This window comes from Corvus cornix, chromosome 14 (genome assembly GCF_000738735.6).
Source record: "Corvus cornix cornix isolate S_Up_H32 chromosome 14, ASM73873v5, whole genome shotgun sequence".
NCBI lineage: Eukaryota > Metazoa > Chordata > Aves > Passeriformes > Corvidae > Corvus > Corvus cornix.
The window spans coordinates 12,202,501-12,222,753 of NC_046344.1; the positions used below are offsets into that span (position 1 = coordinate 12,202,501).

The 20,253-nt window shown below is 36.3% G+C and overlaps 1 protein-coding gene across 33 annotated transcripts in view; it reads right to left on the reverse strand.

Annotated features, from left to right (window-relative positions):
* The window catches only part of RBFOX1 (RNA binding fox-1 homolog 1), a 1,114,622-nt gene that overhangs the window by 5,950 nt on the left and 1,088,419 nt on the right, over positions 1 to 20,253 (reverse strand). For 5 of the 33 annotated variants that reach the window (XM_039560094.1, XM_039560091.1, XM_039560083.1 and 2 more), the window contains one exon: positions 9,342 to 9,394. The exons of the other annotated variants lie outside the window; for them this stretch is intronic. In XM_039560094.1, the coding sequence (XP_039416028.1) occupies positions 9,342 to 9,394 (53 nt within the window). The remainder of the gene's footprint in view (positions 1 to 9,341; positions 9,395 to 20,253) is intronic. 33 annotated transcript variants of the gene reach the window in all.

Sequence of the window (20,253 nt, forward strand, 5' to 3'; positions counted from 1 at the left end):
ATGGGCAATTCCCACTGGAAAAGAAAGGGAAGGAAAGCAGTTCACGTCAGCCTATGTTGGGTAAATGACTTGGTGATTCTTTGAGCTGGAAAGACAGTTTGAGAGTTCTTTGAGCAGGTTTGACACTGATCCCACACTCTGGAGCCTCTCTGGTAGGAGGAACTTCTATAAACCTCAGCCTTGGCAACCCTCCACATAAGGATGCAAACATGATTTAGAGATTTGAAATACTCAGCTCTGATAGGACCATAACAGAATCCCTCATGTCTTGTTCATCTACACCGGAGGGAAGAAAACATTACCTCTCTATGCCAATTTTTAAAGTCTGAGAATTTATTTTGAGTATCATTATAATTTTAATTCTTTCCAGACAAATTTCATTCAAACAGTAAGAAAACACCTAGGAAGGGAAAATGATTCATTTAAAGGCAGACATGTTTCCCCCAAGTCCTTAGTAACATGCAGGAGGAATTGCATGTACTATTATTTTACATGCTTTAATGCCATGACTATTATTTTTAAAGCAATGGGAATTGGTATAGTTCCTCAGTTTTTTGGGGTTTTTGTTCCTGATTAGCTGGTATTGCTGCAATGCTAAGCAAAGACTTTAAATCTATATCTGCAAAAAATAATTTAAAAAATTAATTTTGGTCTAGTTGTAGGGCTGCATTTTGCCTCCATCCTACATCCCATTCCTGCAGGATCCTTGCCTGTGTCCCAGTGCCTCACAAAACAAAGTCCAACAGGTCACCTACGATGGCATTAATTGGCCCAGATGCAAGGGCCTGAATACACAAGGCTCAGGCTGTATTAAATTATTGTTATATTTAAGCCAGCTACTGAAGTAACTGGCAAGTTTACAACACTGATAAATAAAACATGTTGCTAATAATAATATTATTATTATATCAATATTCAACAGAAATCTTGACAACTGAGGGGAAAATATGGACAAACACACACATTAAGCAATTTCAAAAGATGAAAATACGACTGTTTCAACCTGGTATTGACTTCTGAGTACATTTTTATCACCCTTTTTCCAAAGCTGTAATCACTTATTGTCAGTGTTTTACATTGCTTTTTTTCGTCCTTCTATGTAAACCACATCTCTTTCTTAAAACAAAAGAGTTGTGAAGAAATCCTAACCTGACAACTGTGACCAAAGTTAACCCTTGCTCCTTAAAAAGAATGGTTTACATTTATAATATGATAATGCTAAAGTTTTTACTGTGATAGTAACATAGAAATGTTATTTCGGAATTAGTGACACTTATATTCTTGTTAAAATAACAAACATTTCTTTTTCTTTTACAGGATATTGAAATTCCACTTAAACAAATGTGTGCAATGTAAACACAAAATAAAATGTAAAAGGAACTCTCCCAAACCTTCTGTAAAAGAAAATAAAGTATATAAAATTAAACTGGACAATTTTCATTTTTGCACCCTCCTGAATACACTTGTCATAGGTAAGCACAAACATGGATGAAAATATTTCCAAAGAGGAAGGAACACATGCTCAGATATTATCTGGGAAAAAAAATGCATTGAAATTCCTCTGTGATGAATAGACTTTTTTTTTTTCCCCTCTCCTCAGGGTGACCTCTACCTTCAGAATATGATGGTTTTATTATGATTAATAAATTTCATTTCCACAGAGGAAAGGAACAGTGTCAGCTTAAACTTAAAGCAAGTGGGTTTCTTTTTAAATGCTAATTTTTAAACACGCCCTTGCATGACACCAAATTTAGAAGCTCAGAAGGTTAGCAGAATAGATTCTGCTTTCCAGGCTGAAAATAGTAAGAAGGATTTAAACTATATTGTCACCCTGCAAATCAGTAAGCTGCTTCAGCCACACACACACACTGCTTCATTTACTCACTGTTATGCCAGCGTGCTCACTTCTCATTACAATTAGCAGCATTTAAATGCTTTGTGATAATTTACACTGCAAATTGTCACTCTAGGTAAACCACTTACTAAAATTTAGGACATGCCAATGGTAGGGTTTTGAATAAATTAATAGTCAATGCAATTCTCTGTGCATTTTATAGAATGATAAAACAATGCATCCAAACCAATACACACCAATTCTTGCTAAGAACACAGCTGATGAGCAATTTTGATGCATCACTAACTTGAACAAGGTATGTTCCTCTATTTTCCACTATATCTGGGACAAGTATGCAGGACTTGAAAAAGTACGTTTGCTGGCATTTTGTTATCATACTGACACAGGTTCTTAAATAGCTGGACTAACAACTTACTGGGAAATAAGTGAGAAAAAAACCCCAGTGTAGCCATGCTAACTTCTGTAAATATAGCCATAAACTATCCCCCAATATATGGTATGTTCTTCTTTACTTATGCTGTGCCTCAATCTCTTCAACCATTTTCAGCAGAGGGTTTAAAAATGCTAAAATACTACATAAAAGGACAATTTGTTGTTCACTGATCAAATTAAAAAAAAAAAAAAAGAGATAATTAAAAAAAGAAAACTGTGGTATTTATTTCATCAGGGCCTTTGAAAGGGAATCTCTAAGTTATCAGTAGTAGGTATTGTTGAAGTCTCTAAAAATTGGGTAATTCTGTGCCTCTCTAACCATAATTGCCATTTCAGGATTTTAAAATCTTTAGTATTACTGCTGTATTTCCATACACATCTGGGACAGACAGTGGAGCTCTGACACTGGAGCCATTTCAAAGCTCCTAAATAACATATACACTATAGGGCTTAATAGCATAATTAATAAGGAAAAATTCACCACATAAAATATGAACCAAGTTTTTTTTTTTTCCTCAAGTGATTTGAGAACTATAGCAGGAGGATTTTAAAGAATTTGATGCACATATTTTACTTATCATTATCAACTCCCCCCTATTTTTTCAAGTCTACATATTGCTGGAGGAACTACAGAAAATTTTGAACCTGCTTAAGAACTATAAAGAGAGAAGTTGAAAATTGGGCAGTACTTCAGGTAAATCAACTCTGACCTCAGCCATATTACAAGCAAAGCCTATGTACCACAGGAAAGCTCATCTTTCTAACTTTCCCCAATATTATCCATTCTTTACCTGCTTTGATTGTAATTGAACAATCAAGCAATAAAATTACTTCTGGAAGGAATACAAGGAAAGCACTACCTCAGAAGGCAGTGGACAAAGATGTCTCTGAAGTTTTTACTTAAGATCCAGGAAATTTAATTCTGCTGACAAAAACAGTTTCCAGGCATTTTCCTTGATTGGAAAGGTCAAGAATGCTGAAATTCTCTATGCCAAGTTTTGAATGCACACTATCAAACACTGAGGTCTCTGTACAAGGGAGGACCATAACATACTTTATTCATAGCATCTTCCTCCTCCATGACCTATAATGTGCTACAGATTTGTGATGTGGAGCAGAGAAAGAATTGGGAAGTGACAGGCAGCACAACAGAGTGAAACTTCAAGGTGTACTGCAGGGCTGAACTGCTGCATGCCCGGAGAGCCAGAAGGGATTTCCTATCACTATAGTACTAACACATTCCTAGGTTTTCACAGAAATAAGAAACTTGACCAGGGTCTACCATAGGTAGAGGGCAATAATGAAAGGTTTCCATGAAAGGATCTTCATAAATATGTCATTGATGAAATATTAAATGCACTGTTTACTTTTTCCTGCAGGTTGGAGAAAGGAGTAAGTTGAGAAGCCTATGCAGACTTTTCTGTATGTAGAGATGAATTTCCAATTCTTGGCTGTTTACTTATGCATGTCACATCTCAGTTTGGCCAGTTAATTTCCTTGCTAATTGACAGGCATGTTTTGCAGAAGTTTCACTGATGCTCAGACGTGGTTTTAATTTTGCTTCTGTTTGCCAGCCTGTGTCCTCTTTTAAAATTTGCAAGATGTTTGCAGCCAGCCAAAGCTGAGCTGCCACCTTCTAAAACATTTAAACAAACATGATTGATACCAGTTAATTTGCAGAAACCCAGAAGGGTAACAAACAGCAGCACAGGTGACTTTTCCTGAACTGATGCTGGGTAACTGCCATGGAGCAATCCCAGGCACAGATCTCAACTTAAGAGCTCTCACTCAGTTTCAGTCTTGCTGTCTGGATTTACACCAGGGTGGGAATTGAAGTTGATGCCTAGTCAAAAGTCTAACAGAATTCTATGCTACCACCACCACCTTTCTGTGTAGCTTCTATCCAAGAAACTTAGATTTTATATAAACTTTCTTTAAAAAGCCACTAGAGAATCTGAGGCTTGTCATCAGGTGACACCTGAACCCAGCTCTATTCCAATGAAAACAAAGCTTTTCTTAGGTCTGTAAAGCATTTTCTTATTACTATTGCTCTTATATTTAGGGACAATAAAGTTTGAAGAAATAATAAATATACTGGGTACTTTATTTATTAAATTTTAAAGCACCCTTTTGTGTTCACGTATAAAGTTCTGCAGCCTGCAACCACAGCATTGTTTTATGTTTATTTGCAATACGATAATCTCAAGATATTAAAACTGAATCCTTGCTCATTTAATGGATTTGTATATAGGCATCCATACGTGCACACACAAACAAGCCATCTTTCACGTGCACTATTTTTAGTCTATCAGAGAAAAACCAATCTAGTTGCTTCATTAAAAACCAGCACAGGAGATGCACACGTGCTTATAGGCACTTGTTGAGGACAAACGCAGATTATTCACTATTTCTGTTATCAAAGGAGCTTCACATTGCAAATCCTCCATTTACAAATCACAGGACCTCAGCTTTCCTTAATCTTGTCATGTTGTCACATTTGAGCAGCCATGCGAACTGACCTAGAACCGCGAGCACCGGGCGGGCAAGCTGTCACACAGATAATGACAGGGACGCCAGCGAGGCCTGCCAGTGCTTCCACTGGGTGACAAAAAGGAATTAATCAAACCTCATGAAAGGAGAACAGAGGATAATCAAAGTGTTTACTGATTTTTATCAACTGATCCAATAGCTGAACATCTTCAGTACACAACTACCCAGAGCAGTAAAAGCTGTAACAAATGGAATTCCATATAAGCAACTATTTATAGCAGCAGTAAATGCAAGTTTAAACTGCCAACATAAAGGACACTTGAATTTATAGAAGAAGTTTAATTTTGTGCATTAGTGCAACATTTCCTAGTCTTTCCAGAGCAAAAACTTCAGTATCTGCTATTTTTCACAGGGAGCAGCAGTACAGCCTTAAATAAATACTAGCACAAAGACCATACAGATGCTCCTTCATCTTCATTTTTTATTTGATTAGCAGAAGAGCATAACATAATAATAAAAGCATCTCATAGAAAATGGTTATTTCCCCAAATTGCTTCATGAAATGAAGTCAAATCCATTGGCAGCAATAGTAAAAGGGAAGAACCTCTCTCAACTGAGCATATGTCTTCACACAGTAATTCTAACAGGCTGAAGGAAGCACCTCTGAAGCTGCATTCTTCCAAAGCAGCCTGGATTGGACTCTTTCAAATTGCTTTGTAAGGCTATGATCTGATCTCTAGTATCTCCTACCAGACACATGAAGAGGTCAATGAGATGTGCAAGTTCATATGGCAAAATATTGACCAGCTGCAATTATTTATGTACCCTGGCAGAGGTAGGTTTGCCACAACAGGCACACTGTAGCCATTCTAAGCACTTCATCAAATATTAATTTGTTTGAAATAATTATCTCCGTATTTGCCATTGTTCAATGAATTAAATCTGTGGCAGTGTTAGTGCTGACAGGTTAATAATAGTATACAGGAAAATTGCAATGACTGGAGAAATTGCATTTGTTAAAAATGGCCAATATTCTCTTCAAATATTTCAATAGCACAAACCCCACGGTTTGCTTATTGAAGCTGCTTGCTTTTATTCAACATCTTTCCTGGAGTTATAAAGTTAAACCTTTCAGAATGTTTAATCTGTTTTGGAGACTGTATCTTTCTCCAAATGGAGGTCAATAACTTAAATTAAGGCTGTCAACTTCTAAAGCTTTATAGAGCATTTCTTTTGCTTGCATGCAGACACACATACACACACACAGAGAATCCTTCCTCCTGGGACTGATTCTGCTCAAAAATGTAAATAAATACAGTCACAATTGGACAGATGTTATATCCACTTCCACCACACTTCATTCCAAATTCAGCTTTATATATAACCCTTGCCTCTCTCCGTTATTTCAAAATCATAAACTGCAAATACACTTGGGAGAAAAATAATACCAAGCATGCATCAGCACTGGATTTTTTTGCTTCTACATAAAGGCTGGATAACAGTTAAAAACTGGAAAAAGAGAGAGAGTAATATAAATATAAAATAATAACCCTGTCCCATTTTTACACAAAAAATATAAAATGTCATTTGCAGGTACATCTGAGAATGCACTTGCAAAAGACACTAAAAATGCTTTTTCTTTACAAACTATGAATTTTGATGATATGAAACCTAAAAGAGAAAAAAATAGCTTGAGCACTGATTTGAAAAATTCACTAAGAATGCTACAGCTGCAAAATGAACAATGTTCTGCAACCAACATGTAAATAAATCATGGGTTTATTCTGGGTCTTATTCTGATTTATCCAGAGAGTGATAGGGCAGACACCCATTGCCCCCATCAGACAAGAACCTCAGGATTAATTCTCCCCTAGTGGAACTATTGTCAGGAATTTGTTAGAGGAATGCCCTCAGAGATCCTTGTTAAAATTCCATCATCAAACCACCAGGAGTTTTCTGATAGTTTCCCTGTCTCTGTTCTAGTTCAGATCTGTTTGCAAACCCTTTAATCATGTCTGCCAGAGAAGATCTATCCCAGAAGTGCAGAACTTCTTTTCTGAACAGTAATTATTTTCAGCCTCAGAATGCACTGGATGCAATCAAGAGTGAAATGTTTTTTAAATTTCCCATGGAAGGATCCCTCTGTCAGATATCTGAGGAGGTTTCCTTTCTGTAATGTGCATTCAAGAAAGGACATGGATACACAAATGGAAATGTATACATGGAGACAAATTACTCATTAACACATTTATCTGCTCAAGATTACTTTATTCCCAAATCCAAAAAAGATATCATGTGGCTGAGGGCTAAGTATCCTCTGGCAGGAATGATGAAGGATTAAGAAGAAAAGAGTGAATATTACCAGCAGAACCACCCAAGACCTCCCATTTCCATACTGAAGATCAAGTTCCAACCAAGGCTTTGCTTGTTATACTACTATTTGGAATCCACAAATACACACATTCTTTACAGGGAAGCAATACAAACATACATATACTCACATTTCAAACATTGAGCATGTTATAAGTATCTTCACTTGATATCAACTTTACAAACACAGTAGAATTACTATCAGTGAGCTCAGAAGCACTAAAAAAGCACTATAAAACCACACTGCAGGTGTTTTGCATGCATCTGAAAAACCACAGGAAGGTTAGCTTTGGTTCTAAAAGTATCTCTATGTTTGCTCCATGTATTAAAACATAAAACATCAGATAATAAAATAGTTGGAAGTCAACTTACAAATTCAAAAGACCAAATTCAACTTTGGCAATCTGACTCACAGGAATATGGGTGGGAGAATTGCTTTCTCATGCAGCCAAAAGTCATTTAAGTTCTATTACTGAAACTTAGTTATATAAGAAGCAGCAGGTACAGGCTTTCATCAGCTTTCTCCTTCATATCTTAGTGCAAAAAAAGGCACCTACAGTCACCTGTGATTAATGTGTTTATCATATGCTCAAAAACATGCCTAGCAAAAATACCTTATCGTTGAATCAATTCAACAGAAGTAATCAACTGGTAAACTGAAAAGTTTTAATAAATACATACAGAGATCCATTTCCTTTTGTGTAAAGTTCACAGAATGTACCAATAAATGAAAGTGTTATATTTTTGACTGGAATTCTAAAGAAGCGATGTATGGAATATCTATAGTAAAGTCTTGGGCACTTAAATTGTGCCTTAATTGAGAGAGAAAAATTTCTTTATTAGAGCAATAATTATCACTTAGAAGGGTTCACTTTGCAAAACTGGTCCCACAGACCCCACATCTAACTCAAGAATTCCAAGTTTAAAATTTGCTAAAATAAATATATTTATTCTTACTTAGCAAAGCTTAGATTCACAAATTAGTAGCCTCCCTACTATGGCTCACTTCAATGAAGAGCTGAGCAGGAAGCTCAAGTGAAATAACAAAAGCCAAAATCCAAGCTGAGTGATCTAAAGAATGTGACAAATGTTGGCTTCTCAAAATGTATTTTCTTCATAATTTATAGGACTTGGAAAAATCTACGTTAAATGAGGTTTCACTACAGAAGAACTTTTCAGATTACCACCAAAAATGCTACAGCTAGCATAGAGATTACGACAATTTTAGCATATTTTGCGTTTAGCTGTGATCATCTTTTCCATAAACAAATGCTCTTTATTTGTCTCTATGTAGATCATCATGGCATAACCAGAAATCTCGTCACCTTTCATTTATTTCTGCTAATATAAAACTCTATCAGCAAAAACTTCTTAATACCAACATTTGATTTCACACTATATACCCTTTCATCCTTCAATATGAGAAGCTTCTAAGAACTTGATTTTTTGCACAACATTATTGGCAGAATATGTCCCGGCAACGTTACTATTTATTTTTGCCTTTTTTGTTTTCTTATGCAGTAACACAATATCATCCTTACCTGAATTAAGACTAAGCTTGTTCAAACTCTATTGATTAAAAGAGACAAAACCTCTTGACATATTCAGTATATTTATAAAATGTAAATAAACCTGTTAAAAACATTTTTCATTCTTCTGTACCCATGGCTTACAACATGATAGTATATCAAGACTTTTTACTTACTAGAGAGCGATCCTCTGAAGGCACAGACCCTCTCTCCCACTATCTCATCCATAGGATAGACTTTGTGAGTGCTTTAGGGTCTGCAATACCCTTATGGGCATCATTTGCCCCCAAGGAGTTGAAAAGAAAATTGTTACATCTATAGCACTTACAATGTCCTACACACATCTAAGCCTTTGCTCTTTTCATAAGTTCTGTTTGGTTTGACTTTTGAAAGTCACAGTCCTGAAGCTTTTATTAGAAGGTTTAACATAGCCTTACACACTAGGCCATACGATATTTAAACTGGAAATAAAACACCAAAGTCAGCAAAATAACCTAATGGCTTTTATATGGCAGAACCTATAGGCTGAAGCTATAAATTCATTAAACTATTCCAAAGATTTATACTATGGACTTTCCTATGCTTTGTCTTACGATTAAATGCAGCATGTGAAAAAGGATATTGAGACCTGGATGGATGCATCAAGAAGTATCAATGATTGTTACCTGCAGAGGTGTTACAAGAAATTTCATCTGCTGCAACGAAGACGAATTGATTTCTGCAAGAGAAGATAAAATTCACAATACTGCTTGCTGACTCGGAAATGTGCTAGCTGCCAATTGACTTGATGTTTACAGATGGGGTAGGGAAAGGGTGCTTAATTTTAATGAATGTAGCAAGAAAAAGTGTTGAGTACTATAGAGTTTATAAGGGTCATGAGGTAGACATGCTGGGATCTTTTAAATGAAATAATGGTGACATTTGGATATGGACTATGTACAAACTCTTGCATTGGAAGCTTCATGTTTAGTGTTACAGATATGTCAATATATTTATGAAGTCTAATAAAAATAAAACAATATATTGATATAGCTATTAAAGGGCACTACTGCAAAATATGTAAAAAGCGCTTTTGAAAAAAAATTAAATTACAATTTACTTTGTGCATCTGAAAGGAGGATATTAAATTAAAATATTTTGCTTTTTCTTCATCTAATATGACTGCAATCAGAAAATTAATTTTCTGCTATTTATTAAAAAAAAATGACATAGTATATTCTCATATACTGTCATCCAATTACATAGAAAAGTCTTTTGCAGAATCTTAGGTGAATAAGCTAGAGAAATGAGTAATTTAATATAAACCTTCTCTTGCAAAATTCTTTTTTAAACCAGGCAATACAAAAAGAGAAACTCTAAATGCACTACTATTTCAAAATATCGAAAACTCCATTGTGGCACAAATCCTGGTTTGTCCTTTCTGAAGTCTAGGCAAACAGGATTTGGGTTAGTGGAAACCACGTTTAGGATTAACATCAAATGATTCCTTTATATGCACATACACAGCTTCCTCGGAGTATTTTGGTGTGGTGCAGGATTAATGCACCCGGGTGAAGAGTTAACACTTGGGTGTGGTTTCCTCCCAGCTGCACACAGCTCCTCCAGCCTGCACAGCAAAAACCTGACACTGATGCTTTGCACAGCTTTAATGCAAGAGTCTAACAACCAGGAGCCAAAGGATGCAGGCTAAGGACTGCCTGGAAAAACAGCTCTGCAAGCATTAAGTACTGAGGATCCTACTGAAAACCATGCAGGAGCAAACGTCCCTTAGGGGCAACAAAACCTTGAGGAGTTAAGCCCTAAGGGAACAAAATCTATTTCTATTACTTCACCTCCAATGTATCAAGAGATTTGAAATTCTCATTTAGAAATCTGTGAACTTTTTTACTTAGAGGTTCATGTTCTAGGGGGGGAAAAAAATAAATCCAGCACAAAACAAGGAATCTGCAATCTGTACTGTAGGGACAGGATTGCTAAAGTCCAAAAGCAGATCATTGTCTCTGCCCTACCAGAAATGCAGACACTGTCTGTTAGTGTGAACTTAGTGCTCAAATTGTACATTGAGTTTCAACTGATGTTAAATTGGTAGTTTTGCTTTTTATTTTGTCATCTGCAACAGTTTCAGGAGCTAATGAGATTTACCTAACAAGTAATGCTAAATTTAAAAAACCAAAGGGGGATAAATTTCACATTATAAATACAGAGCTACTCTGTATTTACTCACTGTATTTACTGCTACCACCTCTGTGATAATTATACAGACAGAAAAAGTTAGATGCTTGCCTAAAAGGGATTGAGCCAGCAGCAAACAGACTTACCAGCTACTGTTTAATAGAAAATCCTTCTGACTCATTTCTATGAAGCTCTTAAATTGCCCTCTCATCTAAATGAAAAGACCTCTTTTCCTTAAAAACTGCCTCTAAAGTGGTTACTGAGAATCTCCTTTTGTATATCTCTGCTCAGTACAGTGGAACACTTAGCCACAGATTCTCTATCTTCAGATGTTAAAGTACAGAATTATCTGCAAGGGCAATATGCTGGTTTAGTACCTCCAGAAAGACCCCAGAACACTAACTGCAATTTGTCCTTTGGAATGAAAAATATTATTGAAACTGTTCTGAAATCTTACTCTTTTTTAACCAACTCTTTGCTATTTACAGGGAGAAAACTAATTTTGAAAAAAATTAACCCAAAGTGATATCTAGTTTAGAAACAACTACTAGAAGCATCTCTTGTTGAACTGCTTCATACAAAGATACTATTTTGCTTTTGTAAAATTAATTTCACAACTCCACACATAACTTTCAAAAGTAGAAAGTTAGATATCAGTCAGCACAGCAACTGTGAGAATGAAAAGACTAGAGGCTGGAGTCCAATAAGCCAGTCAATATTTTATAACTAATTAGGTGTTTTTTGTAGCAATTACTAGAAATTCTTAAGCGCTTCGATGGCTTTAATGTTCTTATAGTGGCAGTGGTTTTTTGTTTAGCTAAATTCCATACTGTTTCCATAGACCTAGAGAGCAAAGTGCTCATCACAAGGTATCACACCTGATGGCTAAAGCAGGGGTTAGTCCTTTGTGTGGATAACCCCAGTCTGCAAAGGGAGTCCTTTGGAGTGAAGCTGGCTCTGTGGTGCATCAGATTCCTTCTGCCCTAAGGTAGGTGGAGAGCAGAGGTGGAAAAGGACAGTTCACCTTGCCCAGTCCTCTGCAAATGTGGAGTGTTCCCTTTAAAGCCCAATTTTCTGCACTAACTCTATCGAGCATACGAGGCTTAAAAATCTCACAAGGAAGAGATGATGAAAATTCATGATGCATTTTAGGTTGGTTTAGTGTTCCTCATCGCTGCTACACTTTTAATGATTCAAAAAGGTGCAGGAATTCTACGGGACCCAACTTTATTATACAATAAGCCCTGCTCAATTAAGATACAGAATCACTTCCATAATTTAATTTGTGTATTAACAGTGAAAGTATAGAACTAAATTTTTACTGTTCACTGGTTAATATTTCAGATGTAAAAGAACATAGATTTAAACAACAGAAACCTTTTTTTTTTTTTTTAAATAAAATTTTAAAAGTTGTTACTGGCTGTGAGATAGGGAAAAAAAAAAACCCAAACAAAACCTGAAAGGATAACATGACAAATACATTGACCTGAATGTACAGTTGGATATATTCAACCTGCCAGATCCTCACACCCTGAGCTAAGTGAAATCCTTTTAAGTGCAGGAGTGGCACCCTTTGGCAGTCTGAGCTCTCTGATGTCTCCCAGACAGTGTGGGTCAGGAAAATGCACTGCTGGGACTCCAAATGGCTGTGTTCCATCCCAGCAGCTACTTCCCAAGGGCAAACACTCTGCATACTACTGCTTCTCTCAAGCCTATATATCAATTTTTATCTCTTCTAGCAAATTGAAAACCAACACATTTTTTACCAGTATGGTAATAAAGATGGTTTTACATTTTGAAAAAAAAAAATGTTTAAACATTTGATATATATCCTGAATTCAAACAAGAACAGAAGGGGAGGACAACAGAAGTACTATTAAGTGATTTAGATGTGCTTTTTTTCCTTTGGGGTAGTTATTGAACCTGCATTACACCATCTTCAAAGGTTTGAATATGTTCTAATTTCCTCTGCTCCATTCCCTGTAGCCCCTTTGGCAGTAACAAATGCGTGTCTCCGAGGCCCCACATCTGAGAGAAACCTCTGTCTTTTGGCACCTGCTCTTTCTATCCAGCAGACATTCTGCATATGCAATACACTCCATGCTTTCTTTCTCTCTTCTTGATACTGTTTGGTGAAAACATGCCACACTACAGAATAGAGATTGTATATTATGAGGGTTTTAAGTTCTTTAACCACTGGAGCCTGAGCCTCGTCCTGTGGATGTCTCATATACTGTGAAGAAATACCTGAGCCATAAGTGATTTGCCCACTTTACTATTGGTAAATTCAGAACCTGTAAGTGGAAGATAGGAAGAGATTCACAGACTGGGTCTCAGTCACCTTTTTTATGACTTGGGGAATCTAACTATCATGAAGCATAACTCCAGCCTAAGATCAGAATAAACTGCTACCCTGAGTGCTCACTCAAAGTTTCTATGGAGTCATCCCACCCTGGGAAAGGACGAGCTCCTCTGTGTCTGCACTACTCCTCACTCCTCGAAAAGCACCAGCCTCCCACCACCTTTCTCTCCTGCAGCCACTGGCCCTGCTGTTCTTCAGGGGTACAGAACTCCCAGGTGCCTGGGAAGTTTATAAACTCAGGGCGTTATGGGTAGAAAACCCATGCAGGGCACAGGGGGTCGATGCATGTTCTTCTGTGTGTCCTCTCCTCTCCCCAAAACACTGGGTGGCACTCGGGCTTCTCACCACTTTTTCAGACAGCACACGATTAAGAACAGAATTTTGACACACACCTAATTTCACCCCTGACTCCCAGAAGTTTTCAAACCCTCCTCCTCAGCAGCACAGAGCTTCCTTAAAATGGAAGCCGTACTAGAGGTCAAGGGGGATTTTAAGAAATTAATCACACTGGCTCTAGGAAATTTGAAACCTAAAAGAAATGATAATCCACCAACATACAGTAATTATGATTTGTAGGCCTGATTTCCTGGGCTTTGCTGAAAAACTTCACAAAACTAGGCAGAAATAATTTTGCTTAACACAGAGGTGCAGACCCCACCCAAAAATATAGCAACTGCTAAAAACAGTGCAGAATCCCAGAACATCAAAAATTAGGATGAAGGCAAACACAATATTGAACAGAATTTACAGTGGGACTATTTAAACTATATTTAATCAGTCGACTTTTTCTGGTAAGACCGCCATGGGGTTGACAAACAAAGGCAGTAGTCACAATTCAGGGATCAGAATCTCAGTCAGTAAAATTGATGCAGCTAAACCAAAAGCACTGCCTTCCCTTCCTGGAGCTGCTCCAAACTGTATTCCCCAAGGATCTGGCACTAACTGTTGAGTGTAGCAATGATGTTTCCCAGCAGAGTTATAAGTGGTACATCTGTATATTTCTCCACTATGTTATTAAAGCTATTATATATTTCCTTCATGCTCTAAACGTTAAGACTTTGCTGCTCTTGTGAGGACTCTGATGTTGAGGGCTTTTTCATTATGAATTTTAATATAGCTGACTGCTGGCTCCTTAAATAGTTTCTGCAATATTCAAGGATGGACAAAGTTTCCCCTTATAATCATTTTATTAAGTCCTTCCCAACTCCCTCCTGCTGGTGTCCTAAATTTAAATATCAAGGCTATCAAAAAATTTAAACTTTTTAATATTAGCATAATAACTATAATTAGAAGGTTGATTTTGCTATTATCATGCTTTATATTCCCATTACTGTAAGATCAAAGTACATTACCATACCCATAGCATTTGAATCACAACACGAAGACAACTAAACAACTTCACAGTCATACCTATATGATATATTAAATGAAATAAGAATAAAACTATAAATAATTCATGCATTATCAAGCTTCAAGAGCACTGAAAGTAACTTGGCTGACCTAATGTGCATTAGGAAGGTATATTTTACTTTTAGACTAATTTCTTCAATGTCAGGTTCTTTTTTTTTGCAGGACTGCTTGTTCAACCTAATCATCAATGATGATGCTAAGACAGAGAGGAAGATGTGGATATTTTGCTTTCACAGAGGTACTCTGCCTTCCTCATCACAAGATAATGCTCTCCTACATCCATCATTCCTGACCATCTCTTTCCTGAAATTTTGTGGCAGGCCTTGGAAGCAGATAGAGGAAAACCCTGACTCAAAAGAAAAGAATGCAGCTACTTCTATAACTGTCACTGAACAGAAAATACTAAAGCTCATCTGCATTGCCCAAGCAAAGGCAGCTTGTCCATCTGCCTGGGCTCAGCTGCCACTGAAGAAGGTGCTGTGTCCCCCTCACCTCTCAGGGTCCCTCACATGCCCCAGGGTGTCTGAAATGTCACCATGGCCCTGCTTTCAGGCAGCTCAGCCAAACCCTTCATTCCCCTGGCACGTTTGTCACCTCTGCAGTGCTTTCATTTGTGTCTTCTTTGTGCTCAGTACAGGACATTTCAGTGTGCTTTAGCCAATGACAGGATGTCTCTACCAAAATTCAGACTGCCAAAGACAGCAGGAGAGAGAAAAGAATGAAATCTCTCATTAAGTTTTGTCCTGCTACCAGTCACACTTCTTGACCAGGAATAATTTGTTTTCATACCAAAAAGTACTTCTGCAATTGCAAAAAACACACCTTTCAAGAAAAGAAAAAAAAAGCAACCCCTAGCTGTTCTGGACACCAATGGAAATGTGCATCCCCAAGCCCAGCTATATGCCTGCGTTATTCCATTTACTCAGAGAGAAAGAAACAACCAACTGACCAACCAACCCAAAAACTTAAAGGGATTTAAAAAAAACCTAAAGGGAAAAATGGTCAACAGAAGGTGCTTTCTCATAATTTGTATTCTTATGTCAGACTTTCCCCAGCAGATGGGCAGGCATTTTCTTTAGCCCTGATAGAGAACTAGCTAAGCAACCCACTCAAATGATACAAGAGAGAGACTCCTTTTAGGACAGCACTTTTCAGCACTGATGCTGTAAAGCAGATTGGAGGAATGTCCACTCTGCACACAGGGTGGATACAACAATTCTGCCATGGCAGTGTCTTGGATACAAACTCCCCCCCCCTCTCCTCTTCCACTGGCCCTCAAAGTTGGTATAAGGAAAATTTCTAGCAAATTGATGCAACAATCCAACTTAGTACTGTTGTTGAAAAAAAAAAAAAAAGCTTATTTTTGATATATTGCCAGAATCTGGACAGTATCCTACATCACAACCAGTGGGAAAACTTGTACGTCTTTCATGTTTCATATTTTAGATCTACAAATTTTAATTCTTGATTTATTTATCTCTTAAATCAGAGCTATACAAATAGACTTGGGTTTAAGTCATATTACCTGCTGCATGAGTAGAATTTTTCAATGTATTATTAGTCAATATATTATACCTGGTATGAAAATATTTGTTATTAATAATGCAATATACAGTGTCTAAAGATGAATATTTATCTGCAAGAGGAACATGTGATTTTTAAGTTGATCTGGACATTTTAAAGAGAAACTTAAAACTAATAGGTGAAATTCTGAATACCACACAAATCCATAGCTGAATTCATACAGATCTCAGTGGCAGAACTGCTCCAAAATTATTGGCCTTTTACTGTGATTAACGCAGTCTATGCACTTAAATTAAATACTTGAGGAAGCAGTGCAGTAATTCTATTTCAGAAGTGCTCCACGTCAGCAACATAAATTGATGCCATTATGATCTAGGACTGCTAAATTAAGGCTATTTTTGCAGTCAATATTTATATTTGAAAATTTTGTTTATTACTGTATTTTGGAGATATTATTCATTCTCTTTAGGGCAAAGGGCATTTTTAAGTCAGCCTTGTGTATCAGAGTATTTTATCCACTAAAATACATCAAAACCCATTCATTTATTTAATTGGGGGATTTGTTCTTTATGTATATCATTCCATCCTTAAAATAATGCCTTAAAAACATTCTTTATATTTGTTTGTGATTTCATAGCAATTTTTATGGTTTACCAGTAACCACCATTTTATCCACTATAAAATTTCCTAACACACAGAGGTATAATCATAAACTTCAGCAATTATGAATAACAACAATTCTTTCCCTTTACATTATATTAAGTTTGGAATGACTTTACAAATTTGTTGACAGCATAATTTTTGTCATACTTTAACTAAAATACCATATGCATGAAAACCTTGCCAGGATTATCTAAGAATTCATTCAAGAAAAACAAAATGAAGTTTAGCAGCTGCTACATGTTTGGTTTAAACAAAGTCCTTACTTTTTTTTTTTTTTTTAAATACATGTATATTAAACACCCTACAGCAATTTTCACAAAAAAGTTCTTTAGGATACACGGATAAACATTTTATTCCCACTCCTGCAGTATTCTTACAATCTGATGTTTGCCTCAGGTGGGTTCCCAGAGTATCAGAAGCTTGAAAAGCCAGAAGGAATATGAAAAAAAATCTATTTAAATACCTAATCAAATGCTTTAGACTCCTTGGAGGTGCGAAACGCTACAGTAAAAGCATGCAAGAGTGTAAATTGCCTCTTTCTTGATTAATTTAATCAACATCGTTATTTAAAGTTTGTTCTTCTAATACTTCGTCACCTTGCCAGAGCACATTGCAAATTACATGGCTAATCCATACAGACTATATCCATGTCATCCCACTTTTATTAATAACATTTCATTCCATTATCTTCTGTCTGCCTCTTGCACAATGCTCTTAATTCCTCCTTGGTTTTAAAGCACTCAGGTTGACAACACTTAGAGCACGTTCTAATCTGCCTCTTTGTGGTCTATCAAGCCAACGATCTGAAAACTGAAAAGTCTGTAATTAGCCACTGATATGTCCAAAGGAACTGTTATGGTCTATCATGTCACAGGCAGTGACCCAATGGACTGTAACAGTTTTGGTCTGCTGGATCAGGAATCAATGTTTTAGTAACTCCCCAACTCCATATTTATCCAGTCTGCTGAAAGCAACACTGAAAAAAATTAAAGTCACACTTTCTTCCAATATCCTCTAAGAGCAAAAAATTTCTATGAGTTAGTAATGACATAATTCCTACTTTAAAGATGTTAACCAGTCCTTTCCCCCACTCCTTTTAGAGAAAAGGTATGTATGAAAATTCATCAAACTAAAATATTCATAATTGCAGTTATTTACTATGAGCTTTTACGTTAGAGTAAGGAACTCCAAGTTACAAGTCATGCCACATAACCAGATGTAGGCTGGATGTATTTAACAAAACCAAGAGGAGGTACTGTAGATGAGATGTAAATGTCAGAATAGGTGCACTGATTTTTTCTTTGGAACATGATGAGCATTTAACAGCTCTCCCTATGTTCAAGAAGAAACTGGCAGCAAAAGTACTGAGCACCTTGAGCCTGGAGCGTGTCAGGAGGCCAGGTATGGAAATCTAGGCTTTAGTCTACCTCTACCTTCTCTCCCAATTTTTTCTTCGTGATTTCCAGGATGGATGTCAAAACAGATTTCACAGTAATAGCCAAGGCTTTCCTTGTCTGTGGGGATTCCTAAAATATCCCTCGATACTGCAATGAGTGAGAATGGAGGTTACAGGGAAGAGAAGTAGAAGCAGGATATGAATGAAACCAAAAAGTTTAATTAGTGTTTACCATAATTCTGGGCAGTACCACTAAGCTTTTTCACTACTGTACCCCCTCAGTTTTGAACTAGTGGAGGAGTTTTAAGATTCCCTGGATATTACATGATTAGTCAAACTACACACAGGTGAATCAAGCCTTCAAAGTACCAGTAAACAGGTTAATTCCACCCAGTAGAGGAATGTATTAAAATATCAAAGCAGCTCTCTAGAACTGGTAGAAGATTATGTTTTTATGAAATGTAATTGTTTGCAATGTTTTCCTACGTTAATGTGATTTCACTGTATTTGTACAACAAAAATGTTGTACCTGCAATATTTTAGAATGAACCATGCTTCAATTATTGGAAGGTACTCTATACAACTTATTTTCATTTCAGGAAATTCCTGTCAAAATGTACTACATTAAAGTCCCTGCTCATGGAATTTCAAACACTTTGATTTTTATTTTTTTTCCCCCTATAACATTTCCTTTATTCATATTCACCCACTTTTACTTTCCAACTCTTCACTAAAAGGTACTGCTATGGTTATACTATGAGTCATATACTCCAGTCATCCCCAAAATTGTGAATGAACTGGGATGAAAATAGATTATGAAATATTAACATAATGCCAGTGATCCTCTAGTTTGCCAGAGATCATACAGGCATAAAGTTCTAACAGGTAGATGGCCAAATCCACTACCTCTCTGTAACAGCCAAGCCAATAATTTGATTTTTATTTGCAATAATAGGGAATAAAGACGCTTTAGCTACCATACAGGATTGTCCAGGAGAAAAAAACAAACTAGACCAATAGAGCATCACCACATCAAAGCTAAGCATTTGCAGAAGAAGTGTTAAATATATTCTCAACTACTGCTGCTACAAAAGCTAAACAACCTCTGTACCTGGTCAAGGTGTTAACTGAGCCTTTTCATTGTCAAAGATGGAGTAGCCTAGAATATGGGCTGTGCAGTTCTTCCCTCGGGATCATCCCCCAAACCTTTCCATTTCTCAAGATTCCACTGGGATAGCAAAATACACAAATGTTTGAAGGTTCTGACTGGGAGTCAAAAAGTTACCACTATATTCTAATTTTTTTCCTCTTACAACCTGATTCCTTTAGAAACTAAAACTGTGTAGAGAAGCTCTGTCTCCTTAATCTTAGAAAGTACTATCATGAAATGAATGAAGTACTAGATTTTAAAAAATTTATGCATCTATAAAATTATTTAATGGAAAATTAAATTCTGGCAAGATACTATTATATTTTATATGCAATCAAAACCTTAATTTTTAGTATATATCTCTAGTAATCTTCAATAAGAGAAAATAATTTGAATAGAACTATAGTGGTTTTCATTGTTTAATCATAAAATAGAAGATGATATAGTCCACAATATAATAAAAAACCGTCTCCAGCTACAGAAGCTCACATTTTATATTTTGTGGTTTTTTACTCCTCATTCTAAATTTTCATTCTTTAATAAACATGTTTACAATTAAATCAAATCTGTACCTATGCTATTTTAGGATAACCTAAGCACAAATATCAAGTACTACTCTCAAGTATTTGCCCAAAGAGAACTGAAAAATATATTGAACTATCTCTGTAGACACTACTGCTTTGAAAAAACTGAATGCTCCACATAGACATGCTAAAAATGTAAACTATTAGAATATCAGGATTTTATCAGGAGTAAGATTTCAGATCTGGAAGATACATAATTTCCACATGACAAAACCTTCTCTCTCCAATTTCATAAAACCCTAGGTATAACCACAGAACATGTAACACAAACTGATAGTGGGAGGAAAAAAAAAAAAACCAACAAAATTATTTTTTA